Consider the following 20,473-nt stretch of genomic DNA (forward strand, 5'->3'; position numbering starts at 1 on the left):
AGAGGGGGGGAGTGTATTGGGGACTTTTTGGATAGCATTGGAAATGTAAATGAGGAAAATACCTAATAAAAAATATAAAAAAAAAAAAAGATAGGAAGGAAGGGAGAGATTGGAACGCTGCCTCATCCCTTCCACCCCATGAGGAGTCAGTAATGTGGTAGCTTGAATGAAAATGGTCCCCATAGACTCCTATATATGAATGTTTGGTCCCTAGTTGATGGAACTATTTTGGAAGGATTAAGGAGTGTGACCTTTCACCTCTGGGTGGCCTTGGGGATAAGCTTTATGGTTTCAAATGCCCACGCCAGGCCCAGTCTTTTTGTTCTCTGCCTGATGCCTCTGGATCAGCTACTGCTCCAGGACCAAGCCTGCCTGACACCATGCTCCCCTCCATGACAGCTTCGGACTGACCCTCTGAAACTGTAAGCAAGCCCTCAATTAAATGCTTTTCTGATAGGTTGCCTTGGTCTTGGTATCTCTTCACAGCAATAGAACAGTGGCTAAGACCAGCAAAGAGAGATGAACTTGAACTTAGAGAGTGACGGCTGAGCCTATGGGCACCTTGATGTTAGACTTCCCAGATTCCAGAGCTGTGAGGATAAATTAATTCCTTTTTTTTTTCTTTCTTCCTTTCTTTTTTGTTTTGGTTTGTGATTTTTCAAGTCATGGTTTCTCTGTATAACATCCCTGGTTGTCCTGAAACCCACTTTGTAGACCAGGCTGGCCTCAAACTCGAAGAGATCTGCCTTGTCTCTATCTGCCAAGCACTGGGATTAGAGGCATGCACCACCATGCCTGGTGAGAATAAGTTTCTTATAGCAGCTTGAACAGACTAAAAGAATACACAGAAGGCTACTGAGCCCAGAGGGTAAAGGAATGTGTTGCTGAGCCGGCCATCCATCTCTGGAAATTCAAGACCAGCCTTGGCTACAGAGTGAGAAGAAAAAAACTAACCACATGCACCCATAGCACTCAGGAGGCAGAGGCAAGTGGATTTCTGTGAGTTCAAAGCCAAGGCCAGTCTTAGGGGCTGAGGAAGAGGGGGGTTAAAGCACACACTTTCCAAGCGACCTTATCTGTCGTGGATGGATTCCAAGACCCCGGTAGATGTCTGAAACCGATAATCAGGAATGTTAGTAGCTGAATCTGGAACTGATAACTTAAGCTATTAAGTAACTGACTTGTTGCTAGCTTATACTGATGGACAAGCCAGACAAGGGAAAGATCACCTCCAGGGCTGGCAAGGCACAAAAGGGGCATGGCAGCACATCTCATCCCTCAACCCAGACTGCTGTGTAGACTTTAAATCAACCCTTTCCATCTGCCACTCCCTCTCCTGCCCTCAGGTTCTTTCTGGAGATGGCAGGTTCTCATGTAGCTCAGCTTTGAACCCAAGAGGTAGTCAAAGAGCTTTAACTCCTGATCCCCCTGCCTCCGTACCACAATGGCAGAATCACAGGTGTTGGTCATGATGCTGTTTACATGGTTCTGGAGTCTGAAACTCAAAGCTTCAGGGGTGCTAAGAAGAGGGCATCCAATTCCCTGGGGCTGGGGTTGCAGACAGTCGTGAGCAGCCATCTTAAAGCCTGTATAGGAAGCCAGAGTTTTGACTTTTCGGATTCATTTTCATTTTGTTTCCCACAGGATGCTGTTCTGACACGCCCAGGATACTCTAAACTTCATGTCACTCTTCCTACCTCAGCTTCCTGAGTACTGGCATTACAGGCATGAGTCGGCTCACCCGCCTTTGGCAATTTAAATGTCTTCAATACAAGTATAATCACACTTGAATAAACATTATTCAGCCTTACTATACAATAAGGAATTAACTATTAGGAGGGATGAGGAGTTGGTTCATTGGTTGAGAGCACATGTTGGTCTTTGTACTGGTTAGTTTTGTGTGTCAAGTTGACACAAAGCTCAAGTTATCACAGAGAAAGGAGCCTCCCTTGAGGATATGCCTCCATGAGATCCAGCTGCAAGGCATTTTCTCAGTTAGTGATCAAGGGTGGGAGGACCCATTGTGGGTGGTGCCATCTCTGAACTGGTAGTCTTGGTTCTATAAGAAAGCAAGCTGAGCAAGCCAGGGGAGCAAGCCAGTAAGTAGCATCCCTCCATGGCCTCTGCATCAGCTCCTGCTTCCTGACCTGCTTGAGTTCCAGTCCTGACTTCCTCTGGTGATGAACAGCAGTGTGATAGTGTAAGCTGAATAAACCCTTTCCTCCCCAACTTGCTTCTTGGTCTTGATGGTTTGTGCAGGAACACAAACCCTGACTAGGACAATCTTGCAGAGGAACTGGGTTTGATTCCTAGCACCCACATGGTAGCTCCCAACTATCTTTAACTTCAGTTTCAGGGAACCAAGGTCCTTTTCTAACCTTGCAGCCACCAGCTACATGCACATGGTGCACAGAAGTACACACAGGCAAAACGCTCATACATATATAGTAATACAATAAACAAACCTTTCATCGCTTTTCAGCCTTTTGGCTAAGATCAAGTGTAGTATTTGTTCTTATCCGTTCAATATCTGATACGTCCTCTATCCAAGGACAATATATTAAATGGATTTTTGGAAGCAGGAGTTGGAATAGGAGCTTTCTCCATCCATCCATGCATTGATCTGGTATTGCAGTACCTCTGGGAACGGTACACTCCCCCTCCAGGGACTTACAAAATAAAAAATAAAAAAGTAAACACATCTTTAAAAAATAAATTTAAGAAATTAATTAACTATTAGGAATTTGGGCTGTTCACAACCACCTGTAATTCCAACTCTAAGGGATTCCACACCCTCTCTGGTGGCTTCCTTGGGTACCCGCACACATGTGGTATTCATTTAAACACACACACACATACACACACAAATGTGCGTGTGCGAGTGCACATAAAAAATTTTAAAGCCGGGCGTGGTGGCGCACGCCTTTAATCCCAGCACTTGGGAGGCAGAGGCAGGTGGATTTCTGAGTTTGAGGCCAGCCTGGTCTACAAAGTGAGTTCCAGGACAGCCAGGGCTACACAGAGAAACCCTGTCTCGAAAAACCAAAAAAAAAAAAAATTTTAAAAGGGCCGGGCGTGGTGGCGCCTTTAATCCCAGCACTTGGGAGGCAAAGGCAGAGAAATTTCTGAGTTCGAGGCCAGCCTGGTGTTCAGAGTGAGTTCCAGGACAGCCAGGTTACACAGAGAAATCCTGTCTCAAAAAAAAAAAAAAAAAAATTAAAAGAATTCTTTTTGAAGTGAGGTATGGTGGTGCATGCCTTTAATCCCAGCATTGAGGAAGCAGAGGGAGAGGCAGGCAGATCCTTGTGAGTTCAAGACCAGCCAGACCTGGCTCAAAAACAAACCAACAAATATACAAAAAATTTTTGAGGTTTGGAAAGAGACCTCAGCAGTTAAGAGCACTAGCTGCTCTTCCAGAAGACTCAGGTTCAATTCCCAGCATCTCTGGAACTGCAGTTAGAGACAATGTTAACTGTCTGCCCTATGGGTGCTGGCAGACAGTTCCCAACTGTCTGTAACTCCAGTCCCAGAGTACCTAATGCAATCTTTGGCCTCTCAGGGCACTGCACATACATAGTATGTAGTCAAGCAGTCAGCATATCCATACACATAAGATAAGAATAAACATGTGTTGCAGAGATGGCTCAGTGGCTAAGGACACTGGCTGCTCTTTCAAAAGACCTGGGCTCAATTCCCAGCAACCACGTGGCAGCTCACAACTGTCTGTAACTCCAGTTCCAGAGGATCTGACAGCCCCATACATACACAATCAGGCAGAGCACCAAGGTACATAAAATAAAACCAAGTATTTTTAAAAATAATAAAAAGACAAGAGTAATGTTGCTGGAGAGATGGCTCAGTGGTTAGAACTAGGCTTCATTCTTTTTTTTTTTTTTTTTTTTTTTTTTTGAGTTTTTCAAGACAGGGTTTCTCTGTTTGTAGACCAGGCTGGCCTCAAACTCAGAAATCCGCCTGCCTCTGCCTCCCGAGTGCTGGGATTAAAGGCATGTGCCACCATGCCCGGCTCGGTAGGCTTCATTCTTAGCACCCACATGGTGGCTCACAACCATCCCTGAGTTCAATTCCAGGGGATCCTTCACCTTCTTATCTCCATGGCTCTAGCCATGCACATGGTGCACATACAGACATGCAGGCAAAACACTCATACACATAAAAATCAATATTTAAAAATATTTTTTAAAATAAACATTGTTTAAATTAAAAAAAAAAATAACATACTACATACTGTTCTAGGTTGCTCGCTATAGCTGTGATAAACAACATAACCAAAAGCAACTTGGGAAGGGTTAATTTTATTTTACGGTCCGGAGCCTATCGTAAAGAAAAGCCAGGGCTGGAGAGATGGCTCAGCAGTTAAGAGGTTAAGAGCACCGACTGCTCTTCAAAAGGTCCTGAGTTCAAATCCCAGCAACCACATGGTGGCTCACAACCATCTGTAATGAGATCTGACATCCTCTTCTTGTATGTCTGAAGACAGCTACAGTATTCTTAGATATATAATAAATAAATATTTAGACTGAAGCAAGCAGGGCCGACCTGAGCAAGCAAGCAGAAGTCCTGAATCCAAATTCTCAGCAACCACATGATCACTCACAACCACCAGTACAGCTACAGTGTACTCATAAACATAAAATAAACACATAAATCTTAAAAAAAAAAAAAAAGAAAAGAAAAGAAAAGCCAGGGTAGGAAGCTTGAGGCCGGCAGGGATTGAAGCAGAGGCCAAGCAGGAACACTGCTTACTGCTTAACTTCCCCCTCCCCCTTGCTAGTGTCTGACATACTCCAAAACCACCTGCTCAGGGGTTCCACTATCCACCAGGAGCTGAGCCTCCCACATCAATCGGCCATCAAGAAGATGTCCCATAGACCTGTCCACAAGCCAATCTGATGGAGGCAACTCTTCAGATGCGGTTGATAAAAAACATACTCTCTTCCCATCTTTTAACCATATATATATACATACATATACATACATACATACATATATATATATACATATATTTCATATGTATTTTTTATGGTGTCTATACTTGTTTGTGGGTACACATGCATGTGCATGCGTGCATATGCCCGTGCATGTGTTTAGGCTAGAGGACCATCTGTCCTTTCTACAAACTTTCTACTTTTTTTTATTTTTTTTTTTATTTTATTTTATTGAGTGTATGTTGGAAGAGTGAAAACGGGTCAAAAAGGAGGGAGGGAGGTCTTTCCCATGCTGGACCGATCCATACTTTGGGAAGGAAGGCAGCCAAACGGGTTAGTGTGTAGTCAGTTGTGGTGCTTTATCCAAAAGACTTTGGTTATGACCTCCCATTTTATTCTCAAAGGGCAATCTGGGAACCCTCTTCCTCCATGATTGTTCCCGACTGTGGAGCGTGCGTGTGTGCGTGGGTTATGAAAAACAGAAGGCAGGAGGAACTGGCCGACCTCCTTATCGCTTAAGAATTTTAAGATGGGCTGGAGAGATGGCTTAGTGGTTAAGAGCACCGATTGCTCTTCAAAAGGTCCTGTCTCACGATGGTCTAGACCCAACTCACGTTCCCTATTAGTGGGTGAAAAATCCAATGCTTGGTGAATTCTGCTTCACAATGATAGGAAGAGCCAACATCACTATGAACGCTTGGCTGCCACAAGCCAGTTATCCCTGTGGTATCTTTTCTGACACTTCCTGCTACATTGTTCCAACATGCCAGAGCCTACTTTTTTTTTTTTAAGATATGGTCTCTCATTGGCCTGGAAGTTGCCAAGCAGACTGGTCTGGCTGGCCAGAGAACTCCAGAGAGCACCCCCACCCCAACCTTTACGCCAGCCACACCTACAGTTGCCAGCACTGGAATTCCAAGCCATGACATTACAGGCTCTGGAAATCAAACTCAGGTCCCCATGCTTGCAGAGCAATTTCCTGAGTGAACTCTCACCCCAGTTCCTGACATCCCTCTGATCTTTTGTTGGTTGGTTCATGTTTTTCTTCCTCATTATATAGTCCCAGCTAGTCTCGAACTTGCGATGTAGATCAGACTGGCCCTGGACTTGCAGTGACTTTCCTTTTTTTTTTTTTTAAAGATTTATTTATTTATTTATTTATTTTATGTATATGGGTACACTGTAGCTAAACAGATGGGTGTGAGCCTTCATATGATTGTTGGGAATTGAATTTTAAGACCTCTGCTCGCTCCAGTCAACCCTGCTTGCTCCAAGCCAAAGATTTACTTATTATTATATATAAATACACTGTAGCTGTCTTCTGACACACCAGAAGAGGGCATCCGATCTTATTTATTATGGGTGGTTGTGAGTCACCACATGGTTGCTGGGATTTGAACTCAGGACCTTCAGAAGAGCAGTCTGTGCTCTTACCTGCTGAGCCATCTCGTCAGTCCCCTTAAAATCCCAGTTCTTAGGAGGCTGAATCAGGTAGAGCTCTGTAAGTTCAGTGCTAGCCTGGACAACATATGGAGTTCCAGGCTAGCCAGGGCTACATAGAAAGACAATGTATCAGAAAAGAATTGTTTTCATGTTTTGTTACATTTATTAATTTATTGTGTTCTAGCTGATTGGGGTGGGGGTGGGGGATGTGAGCCAGTAAGCAGAGGACGACTTGGGGGGGGGGGTCCGTTCTCATTCCACTATTGGGTCCTGGGAATGGAACTTAGGTTGTAGACCTTGGTGGACAGGGCCTTTACCTGCTGAGGTCGCAGGAGCCCAGTTTTTAATTATGTGTATGTGGGGTGGGGGTGGGGCAGAGTATGTGCAGGTGTCCAGAAGAGGGTATGGGGGTCCCCTAGAACTCCAGTTACAAGTTGCTGTGAGCCACCCTATATGGGTGCTGGGAACCAATCTATGGTCCTCTAGTGTCCTAAACCCTGTGTCATCTCTCCAGCCCTGAAAGTTTTCTCCATAGAATCACACCTGTAATCCCAGCCCTGGGGACACAGAGGCAGCAGGATCACTCTGACTTCAACCACAGCTTAATCTGCATAGCAAGGTCCTAGTCAGCCGGGGTTACATAGCAACACAGCAACATCTCACCTCAGAAAGAAAGAGAGAGAAAAAATAAAGAATAAATGAAAATATTCTTAAACTGGGCATGATGGTGCATGCCTGTAATTCCAGAACTTGGAGATTGGAGGCAGGAGGATTAAGAGTTCAACCAGAACCTGGATAGAGTTGAAAGCCACCCTAGGCTATGTGAGACCCCGTTCAAAAAGGAAAAAGAGAAAGAAAGAAAAAGAAAACGGAAAATCCTCGTGATTTTATCTCATGTTTATTCTTGCTTATTTTTAAAGATTTCAGGGGCTGGCGAGATGGCTCAGTGGTTAAGAGCGCCAACTGCTCTTCTGAAGGTCCCGAGTTCAAATCCCAGCAACCACATGGTAGCTCACAACCATCTGTAACGAAACCTGATGCCCACTTCTGGAGTATCTGAGGACAGCTACAGTGTACTTACATACAATAAATAAGATTTCAGTAAGAGTAAGTATGTATGGTTGTGCGTCTACATGTGGTGGTTGCTGGAAACCACACTTCTGTCCTCTGGAAGAGCAGCAAGTGTTCTTAACCGCCGGCCAAGCCATCTCTCCAGTTCCTGTTCCTGCTTATTTTTATAAATGGACTACAATGCCTGTCTTATTTAGAGCCAATAAGATGGGTCAGAGCAATCACCTTGCAAGCTAGACGGCAATCCCTGGAACCTACAGTGGTAGGGGCAAACTGAAAGTTGGCCTCTGATTGCCACACTGGCACTTTCAAATACAGTACCAAACTAAAATAAAATAAATTAGGAAGCCGGGCGTGGTGACACACGCCTTTAATCCCAGCACTCGGGAGGCAGAGGCAGGCGGATTTCTGAGTTCGAGGCCAGCCTGGTCTACAAAGTGAGTTCCAGGACAGCCAAGGCTATACAGAGAAACCCTGTCTCGAAAAACCAAAAAAAATAAATAAAATAAATAAATAAATAAATAAATAAATAAATTAGGGCTGAAGAGATGGCTCATCAGTTAAGAGCACTGCCTGTTCTTCCATAGGACTTGACTTTGAGATTTAGCACCCACGAGGTGACTCACAAATATCTCTTACTCCAGTACCATGGAAGTCAATGCCTTCTTTTGGCCTCTGAGGGCATCAGGCACATTTGTGGGATACATTCAGGCAAAAAAAACCCTATATATCTTTAAATTTATGTTTACATATAAATATTTATGTTTATATAAAAATATATATTGTTTATTTAAGCATTTACTATCAGAATAACATTTAGTCTTCCCATTTAGTGAGCGCTGCACAGGGCATGGTGGCAAACACCTTTAATCCTAACAATCGGGAGACTGGGAGATCTCTCTGAGTTCCAGGACAGTCAGGGCTTCAAAGAGGGACCCTGTCTCAAAAAAACAGAAGCAACGACACAAGGTCTTTAATGTTCGTTCTTTTTTTGTTTGTTTGTTTGTTTGAGACAGGGTTTCTCTGTGTAGCACCTGGCTGTTCTGGAACTCACTTTGTAGACTAGGCTGGCCTCGAACTCCGAAATCCGCCTGCCTCTGCCTCCCAAGTGCTGGGACTAAAGGCGTGTGCCACCACTGCCCGGTGTTCATTCTGTTTTTATCAGAACCTTTGCAGGGCATTATTTATTTAGTGCAGGTTCCTAGAAGTGTTAATACTGGCTCAAGGAAGGTGGAACATTTAAAGGTTCTCATTACTCAAGAATTACTGGGTCAAAGAGGATGGCTCATTCATAGCATTTCTAATAAAAAGTATTGCTAAACTGCTTTCCAGGAAGGTTTTCTAATTCACTAGCGAATGGTTACTGCAGTCCTGTTTTTCTGTCCCTACCCTTTGTGCTTGTGTGCATACACATGTGGTTTTGTTGTTTCTTTGTTGCTGGGTTTTTTGTCTTTTTGTTTTGTTTTGTTTTGTTTTTTTCGAGACAGGGTTTCTCTGTATAGCCCTGGTTGTCTTGGAACTCACTCTGTAGACCAGGCTGGCCTCAAACTCAGAAATCTGTCTGCCTCTGCCTCCAAAGTGCTGGGATTAAAGGTGTGCGCCACCACTGCCCGGCATTGTTTTGTCATTTTAAGCAAGGTTTTGCTACTTAATCCAGACTGGTCTGGAGCAAGTGCTCCGTCTTCCTGCTTTAGCCTTCTGTTGTCTGAAATTACAAGCATGCACCACCTGAATTCTTTGAACCCTTCATCCTATCAATTATTGTTTTCGTTTTAGAGTTCTCCCCACTCCCAATACAATTGTCTAGCCCTACCTTGATTTTTTGACCTAAACTCAAGAAGCTTAGTCTGGCCTTGAACTCCTGACTTTCCAGTCTCCTAAGCACCTGCCAAGTGCTAAAATTTCGGGTACGAAATAGCAAGCCTGGCTTTAATTTTATTTTGTTGGTTTTTTTTTTTTTTCACCATTCAACTTGTGAGTCCATGTTGACTGACTACTGACAGACCCACAAGAGCACGCTCACTACTTAGAAGTTTTCCAACCTGCCTTAATACTTGGACGAAAATGGGGATTTTTACAAATCACGATGGTGGAAGGTACTGTAAAGGCGTCGGCTTGCCCTGCCAGGAAGCAACATCTCGCGGGATGTCGGTGGTCCTTGAGTCCTTGGACAGGACTACAAGGCCCAACATGCAATGCGCCCCAAGGTCCAAGGGGCCGAATGAAGGCCTGGAGCCCATATCACGTGTCAGCTTGCGTCAAGAGGCCGGTTGTCACTCCCACGCTTTTTTCTTCCGCTTGCACCTTGGTCGCCATTTTGTGTTGAAGGTTGTAGAACCTCTGAGTCTCGTCGACTCTATGGTCAAGTATTTCGGGATTCGACCAATCGTAACCCCGATCTCGGAAAAAGAACCCGCCTTTATCCGCAAGGAGGCGGGAATTGCCACGAAGCTCCTGTGGAGAGAGAGGAAGAAGCGGAAGAAGACCAATAAGAAGGATGGAGTTGATGACGCCAGCCAATTGGAACGTGGAGAGATAACGGCCAATGGGAGTGAAGGGACTCCGAACACGTGGGTGGGGGAGCTGAGCGCTCAGACCAAGGGCTAAAGCTGGGAGGTGAGTCAGTCACCTTGAGCAGGGAGTGTGCTGTGGGCCGAGCAGGGGCTGCAGGGGAGTGGGAGTGCAGGTGACTTGGGGCCGGGAGACAGGGGTCCACAAGGCCGTGGGTTGTGCCACGTGGAGCACCATTTGCCTCCAGGGATAGGGAAGGAGGACTAGAGTCTTTAAGCCTTATCAATTAATGTTAATTACCAACGGTAATGAGCGATAAACGGCCGCTGGGGAGAATAGGGGACAGCAGTGTAACTTGGGCAGGATCCTGCACGACGCCTGCCAGTTTCTGCCTCCGGTCTTCCCGGGAGACCATTCCTTTTCGCAACATTTCCCTCTTGGGGCCTGGGCCACCTCCTTTTACTTCCGATCTCGGTTGCTGTCCTCCTGCAGACCCGCTGAGCAGAAAGTGGTTGACCCTGGAATCTGCTCTGTCCTTCTGACCTCTAATGCCCTCCTTAGCTGGGGTATAGGAAGAGTTGGGGAGAACGATTGGAGGTGGATGGGGACAACAGGAGGTTGCCAGTATAAGCAGACATCCGGGCTTTCATAGGAATTACGGGTTTTTGTTTTTTTTTTTTCTTTTCTCCCCCTTCTTCTTGCAGATTGAAAAATGCAGACCACCAAGGCACTGCTCATTTCTCCAGTTCTGGTAAGCGGAAGCTCCGGGTTTCCCTATAGTGCCGGGTATGGTATGGGAGCAATCATGTTTAATGAATGAACTAAGAGGGGCTGGCGTTCCGTGATGATGATGATGGCTATTGGGGGAGGGTATAGGAGGTGTTGCAAGTAACCTATGTTTATTCAGGCCTGTAAACCAAGCCGTCGTGGCTTTCTGAGCGTCCTCAGATAAGCTAGAGCTGACCTTTTTATTACAGTCCTGGGTTGGCTGTAGCCAGACAACCGGAAAACAGTTTTTCTCAACCTCGGCTGCGTGTTCAGTTCATCTGGAAAGCCTAATGCTTCTAATGCCCAGACTGCTCCTCAGACCAATTGCATCAGACTGTGAGAATGAAGGTGGAACCCCTAAGCAATTTTGGTAGAATGCCCCAGGTGATGCCAATGTTCTGCCAAGCCTGACAGTCGTTGTATTGAATAATGTGTCAAGCAATTCGTGTCACTGGGAGCTTTTCTAAGATGGCTGTTCTGGGAGTCAAACCAGGCTTCCTGGCCCACTGCCTGGAGGATATATGTTGCTGTGAATGCATCTTAGTAAATCTCTCCCCTTGATTGCCTTTTGTTACCTCAACAACTGACTGGATGTTTGGGCCTTACCCTATTCTGGAAAACTGATTAAGTCTGTGCCCTTGGAAATGGACTTTGATATCCGGTTTGGTTTGGGTTTGGTTCTGAGGATTGACCCCAGGGTCTTGTGAGTGCTCCCCAGCCTAGTGCATTATATCAAATGGTGATTGCTGCCACTGTGGGCTCCCACAGACTATCAGCATAGCTGTCTCCGATGTAGACATACCTGAGAAAAATAAGTTAATTGACCTTGAAATTGATTGGACTGATTGTGACAAACTCCTGCCACTTAGGTTGGGTTTTGGGTTTTTGTTTGTTTTTGTCTGATTTGGAGCAATATATCTTTCTGACTTTACAGATTCGCTCCTGTACCAGGGGTCTAATCAGGCCTGTGTCTGCCTCCCTCCTGAGCAGACCAGAGGCCCCATCTAAACAGGTAAGGAAGTCAGGCCCCTCAGGATATCCCTAGCCTATGGTCCCTCCAGTCAGCTGAGGTGTTCTTAGGAGTATTAGAGGATCTATGACACCCTTGCAATTCCAAGTCTCAAATGACAGTTAGAGATGACTAGCCCTGTGTGCTGACATTGACCCTGCATACAGAGCACTCTGCCCTTTGAGGCTGGGTGCCAGCTGCTTCTTAGCTCAGGTGGGTGGGGTGAGGGTGGAGCTCACTCCCCCTGACTGCCTCCCTCCCTTCCTTCCAGCCTTCCTGCAGCAGCTCCCCTCTCCAGGTGGCCCGACGGGAATTCCAGACCAGTGTCATTTCCCGGGACATCGACACAGCAGCCAAGTTCATTGGTGCTGGGGCCGCCACAGTTGGTGTGGCTGGATCAGGGGCTGGCATTGGCACAGTGTTTGGTAGCTTGATTATTGGCTATGCCAGGTAAGTTCGGGGCTGCCTGTACTGTTGCTCCACTCCACTTGGGCAGTCTTAGCAAGTGGGAGATTCCAAGTTAAAGTTCTTTAAGCTCCTGTCTCTCCAGTGACCTAAGTCAGGTTTGAAGCATGCCACGTGTGAACTTGCAGAGTTGCTAGTCTCTTTCCTGCCCAAGTTCCCAGGGTAGATGTAGGCTAGCCCCTAATGAAATAGTAGCACACTCCCCTCCCCTGACCTGGACCCTCACCCTTTCCTGTCTCTGGCAGGAACCCGTCTCTCAAGCAGCAGCTCTTCTCCTATGCCATTCTGGGGTTTGCCCTGTCTGAGGCCATGGGACTCTTCTGTTTGATGGTCGCCTTCCTCATCCTCTTCGCCATGTGAGGCTCCCTGGGGTCACCCAGCCGTCCCTGCTGCTTTGACTCTATGCCAGTCCTGGTGCTGGAGTCTACTGAGCTTTACCATTAAACAGCAACAACAACAACAACGTTTCTCTAAACCATGTGCCTGTGCCTGTCTTTCTACCCTGGGGGTAGGGGGCGTCTTTGGAGTGGTGAGAAGTGACACTTGGGTCAGCCTTGGTGATAAGGCAGAGTGTGGAAGGGTCCCACTGTCTCCCAGGAGGATATGAAATAGCCTGGGTAATGATGTTGGTGCTTTGTCCCTTTCAAGTTTAGCATACTGCTGACAGGTGCCATTTCGGGGGGGGGGGGGGCAGAACGTGTTGTTTTATTTTGTTGAGTCCTTAGGGTCATGCTATGTGACTCTGGCTGGCCTAGGACTTACTATAGACCAGATTAGCTGTGAAGGCATGCGCCCCCTATTGTTTATAGCAGGTAACATTGTTGAGGAGCTTAACTTACAACAAGCTCTGTGCTGAGGTGACCCGAAGTCCTGCTAAGCATTAACCTTTAAGCCTGTTTTACACGGGAGAGACCTGTGCTTAGGAAAGTTTGTGCGAAACCCTGAGCGGGGAAGGGGAGTCAGCGTGAGTTTAAAGGTATCACTCATCCATTGCTCCCACTCCCCCTCAGTCCTTTTCTTATTTATGCCCCACAATTTAAAGTACGTACTATGGAGACTCAGATTAAAGGTAGAGGTGTCGAGCAGTCAAGATGGCTCTGTGGGGTAAAGTTTTTTTGTTTTGGGGGTTTTTTTGTTTGTTTTTTTGTTTGAGACAGGGTTTCTCTGTGTAGGCCTGGCTGTCCTGGAACTCACTCTGTAGACCAGGCTGGCCTCAAACTCAGAAATCCTCCAGCCTCTGCCTCCCAAGTGGTGGGATTAAAGGCGTGCGCCACCACTGCCTGGCTACAATCTATAATCTTTGCTTGAGCCTGAAAATGCTATTGGAGGGTGTGGACTAATAAAGTCCTTGGCGGTTTGAAGCTTCTTAGTCTGTGCCCTGTGCCTCGCCCTCCCTGCGCCCTCATTTGGCTAAAATGACACTGATAGCCCAGGGAAGCTAATGACTAGTCTCCTGCCACTCCCCCCCTAAACACACATAAAAAACATACATGCATCCATGTTTGTATATGCAAACTGGCAGGAGAGATTGTATGTCCATGCAGGCACTCAGGCCAGAAGGCTGTCAGATCTGGAATTGGAGTTACAGGCAGATATGTTATCCACATCTGGGAGTGGAACCCACATCTGTAAGAACACTTTGAGCTCTTTTTCTTTTTTTTGAGAATTATTTAAATTTCTATTTCATGTACATTGGTATTTTACCTGCATATATGTCTCTGAGGGTGTCATATCTCCTGGAACTGGAGTGACAGACAGTTCTGAGTGCCATGTGGGGGGACTGGGAAGTAAACCCAGGTCCTCTGGAAGAGCAGCCTGTGCTCTTAACACTGATCCATCTCTGCAGCCCCGGTATGAGCTCTTGATCATTAAGCCAGCTTTCGTGTCTGGAACAAGTCATTTTCTAATTTTTTTTTATAAGAAACCAAGAGGAGGGCCAGAGAGATGGCTCAGCAGTTAAGAGCACTGACTGCTGCTCTTCAGAGGTCCTGAGTTCAATTCCCAGCAACCACATGGTGGCTCACAACCATCGGTAATGGGGATCTGATGCCCTCTTCTGTTGTGTCTGAAGGTAGCTACAGCGTACTCATGTAAATAAAATAAATAATAAATCCTAAAATTAAAAAAAAAAAAAAAAAGAAGGGCTGGCGAGATGGCTCAGTGGGTAAGAGCACCCGACTGCTCTTCTGAAGGTCCAGGGTTCAAATCCTAGCAACCACATGGTGGCTCACAACCATCCATAACGAGATCTGGCGCCCTCTTCTGGAGTGTCTGAGGACAGCTATAGTGTACTTACATATAATAAATAAATAAATCTTTTTTTTTTTTTTTTTTTTTGGTTTTTCGAGACAGGGTTTCTCTGTATAGCCCTGGCTGTCCTGGAACTCACTTTGTAGACCAGGCTGGCCTCGAACTCAGAAATCCACCTGCCTCTGCCTCCCGAGTGCTGGGACTAAAGGCGTGCGCCACCACGCCCGGCTTAAATAAATCTTTAAAAAAAAAAAAAGAAACCAAGAGAAGAGAACTTGGAGGGTGGGGCATCCTGCTAAGGTTGTATAGCTGGTTAGGAAAGCTACCATTCAAATTCTAGAACCTCTCCTTATCACTGTGCTGCTGACTCATCAAGAATATGTTGAATGTCCTGCAGCAAGCCTCCATTTCCAACCCAGGTCCACTTGACATTGACTCTGCATTTCTTGGCTTTGTTGTATATGGGGCCTGGTGGTATAACTCCAACACCCCAGTTTCCAAATAACCCCTCTGAGGCTTACATTTATTAAAAAATGCCTAGGCCATAAGCTAGGCTGCTTCCCCCAACGAACTCTTTTTTTTTTTTTTTTTCCCGAGACAGGGTTTCTCTGTGTAGCCTTGGCTGTCCTGGAACTCACTTTGTAGACCAGGCTGGCCTCAAACTCAGAAATCTGCCTGCCTCTGCCTCCCAAGTGCTGGGATTAAAGGCGTGCACCACCACGCCCGGCTCCCCAACGAACTCTTAACCTATCCAATTTATTTGAACCTGAGTTCATCTACATGACTGGTTTCTTTTCCTCAGTTTCACATGTCCATCTTCCTCAGCCTAACTCCCAGAATTCCTTTCTCTCTCTTCTACCTATTACTTCCCCCCTTTTGCTAATAGGCCATCAACTCTTTATTGACGGGTGATGCTTCCACACAGTACATTAGAGATTATCCCTACAGGGCAGTTTCAGTAGTTGTGTTGAGGGCTGTTTCTGTTCAGTGAGCAGTAGCCATTCCTAACATAGCCTCGAGATATCAACCAGTGACAGACACCCTCTTAGTTGTTTTGCCTAAAGTAACTCCCTCAGAGTTAGGGACCAGTGGTAAATCCTGAGACAGCCTGGCAGTTTCAGGCTAAAGCAAGAGGACTGAAGGTGACCTGGCAAAGTGTCACCAAGGGAGCAATAGATTAACCGGTAATGCTGTTACACAAGCGGAACACCATAACCCATGGGGATATGACGCTGGCACCTTTGACGGGTCACTTGCTTTGGGGGTAATCAAGGAACACTCCCCAGGGGAAGTGGTTGCTCTTTCCTTCCTGTTTCCTTCCTGTGAAAGGCCAGGAACCTGAGAGACTCCTTCCATCCCATCGCAGCCTTCAAAGAACCTTGGAATTGGCTGAACTTAACAGATCAGCAGGGCTAGGACTCTAACAAGTGGACTCTTGGAGGGAGAATGCTTTGCTATAGGCTAGTTAGTACCATAACCACCAAGGCTCTTCAACGTCTGTGACATATTATCTCTGGTGCATGGATGAGGCCATATGGCTTAGTGCAAGGATGTTTTGATCTGGGGGGTAAGTATGAGAATAAACTATGCTCTGATCAGCTCCACAATCAGGAGCTGATCGTGAGGTTGGCAGTGTGGCTCAGTGGTAACGCCTAACATGTTTGAAACACTGGGTTCTATTCCTAGCTAGGGGGCCAGGGAGATCAGGGGTGCATGGGCTTGAGAAGCAAACAAATACAAATAGCCCTATCCTAGCTAAGATGTCACTGTCTCCCGAGTAGGGACTTCTTCGTCCCTACACTGGGTATAAGACTGATTCTTGATGATTGTAACAAAATGAAACATTACAGGTAGTGTATGTAAATGAGGTAACATTTGTGTAGCCGGTTTCACATGCTGCTGGGGACCAGGGCAGCCATTCAACCAAGTGAATCAAATCCCTGTCCCCAGTCACATTATTTTTTTCACAGAGTCTCACTGAATCTGGAGCCCAGATACTTCTATTTTGTATTGTGTGTATGTGTGTGTGTCTGTGTGAGGTCAGAAGTGTTACATCCTCTGGAGTTGGAGTTTCAAGCAGTTGTGAGCTATCCAGTATGGGTGCTAGGAACCAACCACAAGTCCTCTAAATTCTGAGCCACTATTCCAGCCTCTCACACCTAGCTTTTACTGGATATCCAAACTCAGACCCTCATGTGTGGGCAGCAAGCCCTTTATCCCACTGGAACCATCTCCCAGCTCATAAAATAAATATTTTTTATTACACTATTAAGCAGCTATTGTAAATGATCCAGCTTGTTTATGCTAGTAATCCCAGCACTTGGAGTATGCAGGCAAAGGTGTCAAGAAATTCAAGGCCTGGGCTGGAGAGATGGCTCAGTGGTTAAGAGTACTGACTGCTCAGCCGGGCATGGTGGCTCACGCCTTTAATCCCAGCACTCGGGAGGCAGAGGCAGGCGGATTTCTGAGTTCAAGGCCAGCCTGGTCTACAAAGTGAGTTCCAGGACAGCCAGGGCTATACAGAGAAACCCTGTCTCGAAAAACCAAAAAAAAAAAAAAAAAAAAAGAGTACTGACTGCTCTTCCAGAGGTCCTGAGTTCAATTCCCAGCAACCACATGGTGGCTCACAACCATCAGTAATGGGGATCCGATGCCTCTTCTGTTGTGTCTGAAAACAGCAATAGTGTGCTCATGTACAAATAATTAAATAAATCTTTAAAAAGAAAAAGAAGAAATTCAAGGCCAGCTTTTGCTATAGGTCCAAGCCAGTCAGGCTTCAAACACCATCAACAAAACTGAATATATTTGTGTATGTGTGCACATGTATGTAATATATATGTGTGTGTGTGGAGAGAGGTATTTTCAATTATTAAAAGCTTTAAGGGCTGGGGAGATGGCTCAGCGGTTAAGAGCACTGACTGCTCTTCCAAAGGTCCTGAGTTCAATTCCCAGCAACCACATGGTGGCTCACAACCATCTGAAATGGGGTCTTCTGGTGTGTCTGAAGACAGCTACAGTGTACTCATATAAATAAAATAATCTTTAAAAAAAAAAGCTCAGCCGGGCGTGGTGGCGCACGCCTTTAATCCCAGCACTCCGGAGGCAGAGGCAGGCGGATTTCTGAGTCGAGGCCAGCCTGGTCTACAAAGTGAGTGCCAGGACAGCCAGGGCTACACAGAGAAACCCTGTCTCGAAAAACAACAAAAAAAAAGCTCTAAAATAGCTGGCCCAATTTCTGATTTTTTTTTCTTAGTTCAGGAAGGAAACTATTAGGAAATATTAGAAAAATATTCATGTATTCCTGGCATAGCACCAAGACACAAGCTGGAGTGCTGAAGGGGAAAGGATACCCCAGACAGTGATGGGACATTCCACTGGGAAGCCATCTCCTGAGAAAGGCCATCTGAACGCTGGTCACCCCCTACCATCTGAGAATGATGTTTACAAAGTCTTACCAAATTGTGTTGGCCCAGCGCAGAAACATGAAGCTGGGGAGGAAGGAGATGTGGAGCTGTGTTCCTCTGGGAAACTGGCTCAACTGTCAGCCATTCCCAGAGGGCATAGAATTAGTTCCAGAAAGCATGCTCTTGCCCTCTGGCCAAGTTCCCTATGGAAAGTAGCCAGATGTTGCCTTGAGAACGTCAATGGACACCGGAGGAAGTTGGCCAGCTTACTTTGTGTCCGCCATTCTCTGGGTCCTTATGTCATCCTGGCCTCCACTCAATGCTCCCATGGCGGCTGGGGAGCCGGCCCTTTAAGCGCCTGCCATCTCCAGCAGTTCAGCACCCCTTGATTTTCCAGTTCTTTGTGCAAGTTTGGCTCATCACTTTGAAAACACTCATCCCTAAGGAAGAGAAGGAGAAGAGGTGAAATGCTAAAGGACTGTGACCAGGGGGCGGGCCAGTGGCTACCATGCTGGGCCTCATTTCCATCCTCCTGACCTTTGTGCAGTATCTATTGAGCATTAGGCCCTAGAGCTAGGTGTGCAGTCCTTCCTGCTCTAGAGGAGGCCCTAGGCAGTGGCCAGACCTGAGTAACCAAACCACTGAAATAAAACTCGCAAGAGTTGTAATAAAGGCATGAATAACCAACCATAAGAACCCAAAGAGGGAGTAATTAAACTAATACATAATAATAATATGCCTGGAGATGTTATGGCTTGGTAGAGAAAGTGGAAGTCCAACCAGCTTTAAAGGATATGTAAGAATAATTAGAGTTAATAATTATTATTGGCCCTGGGCAGTCATTGTGCTCATTCACTATCATATTTTCTGCTTTTAGTATCTTCACTTGTCCCAGTCTTACTAGGAGGAGCAGAGATTTGGAGAGGTTAAGTAATTAAGATTTCTTTAGCCGGGCGTGGTGGCGTACGCCTTTAATCCCAGCACTCCGGAGGCAGAGGCAGGCGGATTTCTGAGTTCAAGGCCAGCCTGGTCTACAGAGTTCCAGGACAGCCAAGGATACACAGAGAAACCCTGTCTCAAACAAACAAGGACAGTGCTGTCACTTTTAAAAGTATGGGTGCAGCCCTGTGTTCTAGTGCATGCCTTTACTCCCAGCAGTCAGGAAGCAGAGGCAGGCAGATCTGTGAGTTCAAGGCCAGGCTGGTCTACAGAGTGAGTTTCAGGAAAGCCAAAGCTATCTTCCCCCTGTAGCCCTGGCTGTCTTGGAACTAGCTCTGTAGACCAGGCTGGAGCTCAAACTCACAGAGAACTGCCAGCCTCTGCCTCCTGATTGCTGGGATTAAATCCATATGTGCCATCATTGCCAGCAAAATAATTTTGTTGTTGGTGGTGGTGGTTTTTCGAGACAGGGTTTCTCTGTATAGCACTGGCTGTCCACTTTGTAGACCAGGCTGGCCTCGAACTCTGCCTGCCTCTGCCTCCCGAGTGCTGGAATTAAAGGCATGCGCCACCATGCCTGGTGCAAATAATTTTTTTTTTTTTTTTTTTTTTGGTTTTTCGAGACAGGGTTTCTCTGTGTAGCCCTGGCTGTCCTGGCACTCACTTTGTAGACCAGGCTGGCCTCGACTCAGAAATCTGCCTGCCTCTGCCTCCCGAGTGCTGGGATTAAAGGCGTGTGCCACCACACCTGGCTAATATGGAACCTCTATAAAATAGTATACTGATGAGTTTTATTTCATGTTAAGGTCCTAAGATGAACTCTACTAAGCTGAATTCACAAATAATACACAAGCTAGAGCCCTAGGTACTTGCATGTGTTTGTGTAGCAAAAAGGACAACATCTGGAACCAGATGCAGCTCTGCCCCCTGCTCTCAGTGTGATCCTGTGTGTGTGACTGACCTTCTGTCTGTCTGTTGTCCTCCTTCCATCACAGAGCTGGTGAGAGGAACAAGTAAGATAAAGCAGATAAACAATGTGTATTAAGCACTCAATTAATGGCAGCTTGAAAACATAATGTATTCACTATTCCCAGACCCCCTGCCCCCAGACCATTGGAGAAAACTCACAAATGTCCAGAACCCAGGCTTTTCACTTGTTGGTTTTTGTTTTTGAGGCAGGGTGTCCCTTTGTTGCCCAGATTGCCTTGAACTCAATTTGTGGCCTCAACTATCCTACATCTCACTTCCCTCGTCATTCCTCAGCCTCTCTAATGCTGAGCTTACAGGCTGTGCCACCACAGGAGCCAGGCTTTTTTTTTTTTAAAGATTTATTTATTGTTATATGTAAGTACACTGTAGCTGTCTTCAGACACACCAGAAAAGGACATCAGATCTCATTACAGATGGTTGTGAGCCACCATGTGGTTGCTGGGACTTGAACTCAGGACCTTCAGAAGAGCAGTTGGTGCTCTTAACCACTGAGCCATCTCGCCAGCCCAGGAGCCAGGCTTCTTCGGGAGTAAAAGAAAAAAAAAATAAATGTTGGGGAAACAAGATCCAAAGTGAGGCTCTGTGTGTTTGTTCTAGAATGAGTCTTCATAAATGTACTAAAGTTAATCTGAATATTTCATTGGGTGTGGTGGCTTATGCCGGTCATCTCAGCACTA

General features: G+C 46.1%; 1 protein-coding gene and 1 non-coding gene across 6 annotated transcripts; both read left to right on the top strand.

Moving 5' to 3' along the window:
• The first annotated feature begins 2,470 nt into the window (after positions 1-2,470).
• On the top strand, positions 2,471-2,660 carry LOC115032733 (U2 spliceosomal RNA). Its single transcript, XR_003838347.1, has one exon. It is a non-coding gene; the product is annotated as a U2 spliceosomal RNA (small nuclear RNA).
• Positions 2,661-10,019: 7,359 nt separating this feature from the next.
• On the top strand, positions 10,020-12,688 carry Atp5mc1 (ATP synthase membrane subunit c locus 1). 5 transcript variants are annotated; one of them, XM_085829620.1, is made up of 5 exons: positions 10,020-10,076; positions 10,676-10,722; positions 11,674-11,751; positions 12,020-12,198; positions 12,459-12,688. In XM_085829620.1, the coding sequence occupies exons 2-5, from the start codon at positions 10,684-10,686 to the stop codon at positions 12,571-12,573; spliced, it is 411 nt and encodes a 136-aa protein (XP_085685746.1). In that variant the 5' UTR covers positions 10,020-10,076; positions 10,676-10,683; the 3' UTR covers positions 12,574-12,688. The 5 variants fall into 5 exon arrangements, with proteins under 5 accessions (XP_085685746.1, XP_085685745.1, XP_085685747.1 ...); XM_085829619.1 differs by having other exon boundaries at positions 10,069-10,146; XM_085829621.1 differs by lacking the exon at positions 10,020-10,076 and adding an exon at positions 10,172-10,276.
• The last annotated feature ends 7,785 nt before the right edge of the window (positions 12,689-20,473 follow it).

This window comes from Mus caroli, unplaced genomic scaffold (genome assembly GCF_978045245.1).
Source record: "Mus caroli unplaced genomic scaffold, Mus_caroli_1 scaffold_13, whole genome shotgun sequence".
Classification (NCBI taxonomy): Eukaryota; Metazoa; Chordata; class Mammalia; order Rodentia; family Muridae; genus Mus; species Mus caroli.

Excerpts from the sequence above, each read along its gene's own strand:
- Atp5mc1 (XM_085829620.1), top strand. The coding sequence starts at position 10,684 with ATGCAGACCACCAAGGCACTGCTCATTTCTCCAGTTCTG. Across the intron at positions 11,752-12,019 it reads CAGAGGCCCCATCTAAACAG|CCTTCCTGCAGCAGCTCCCC; the intron begins GTAAGGAAGTCA and ends CCTTCCTTCCAG. Across the intron at positions 12,199-12,458 it reads TTGATTATTGGCTATGCCAG|GAACCCGTCTCTCAAGCAGC; the intron begins GTAAGTTCGGGG and ends TGTCTCTGGCAG.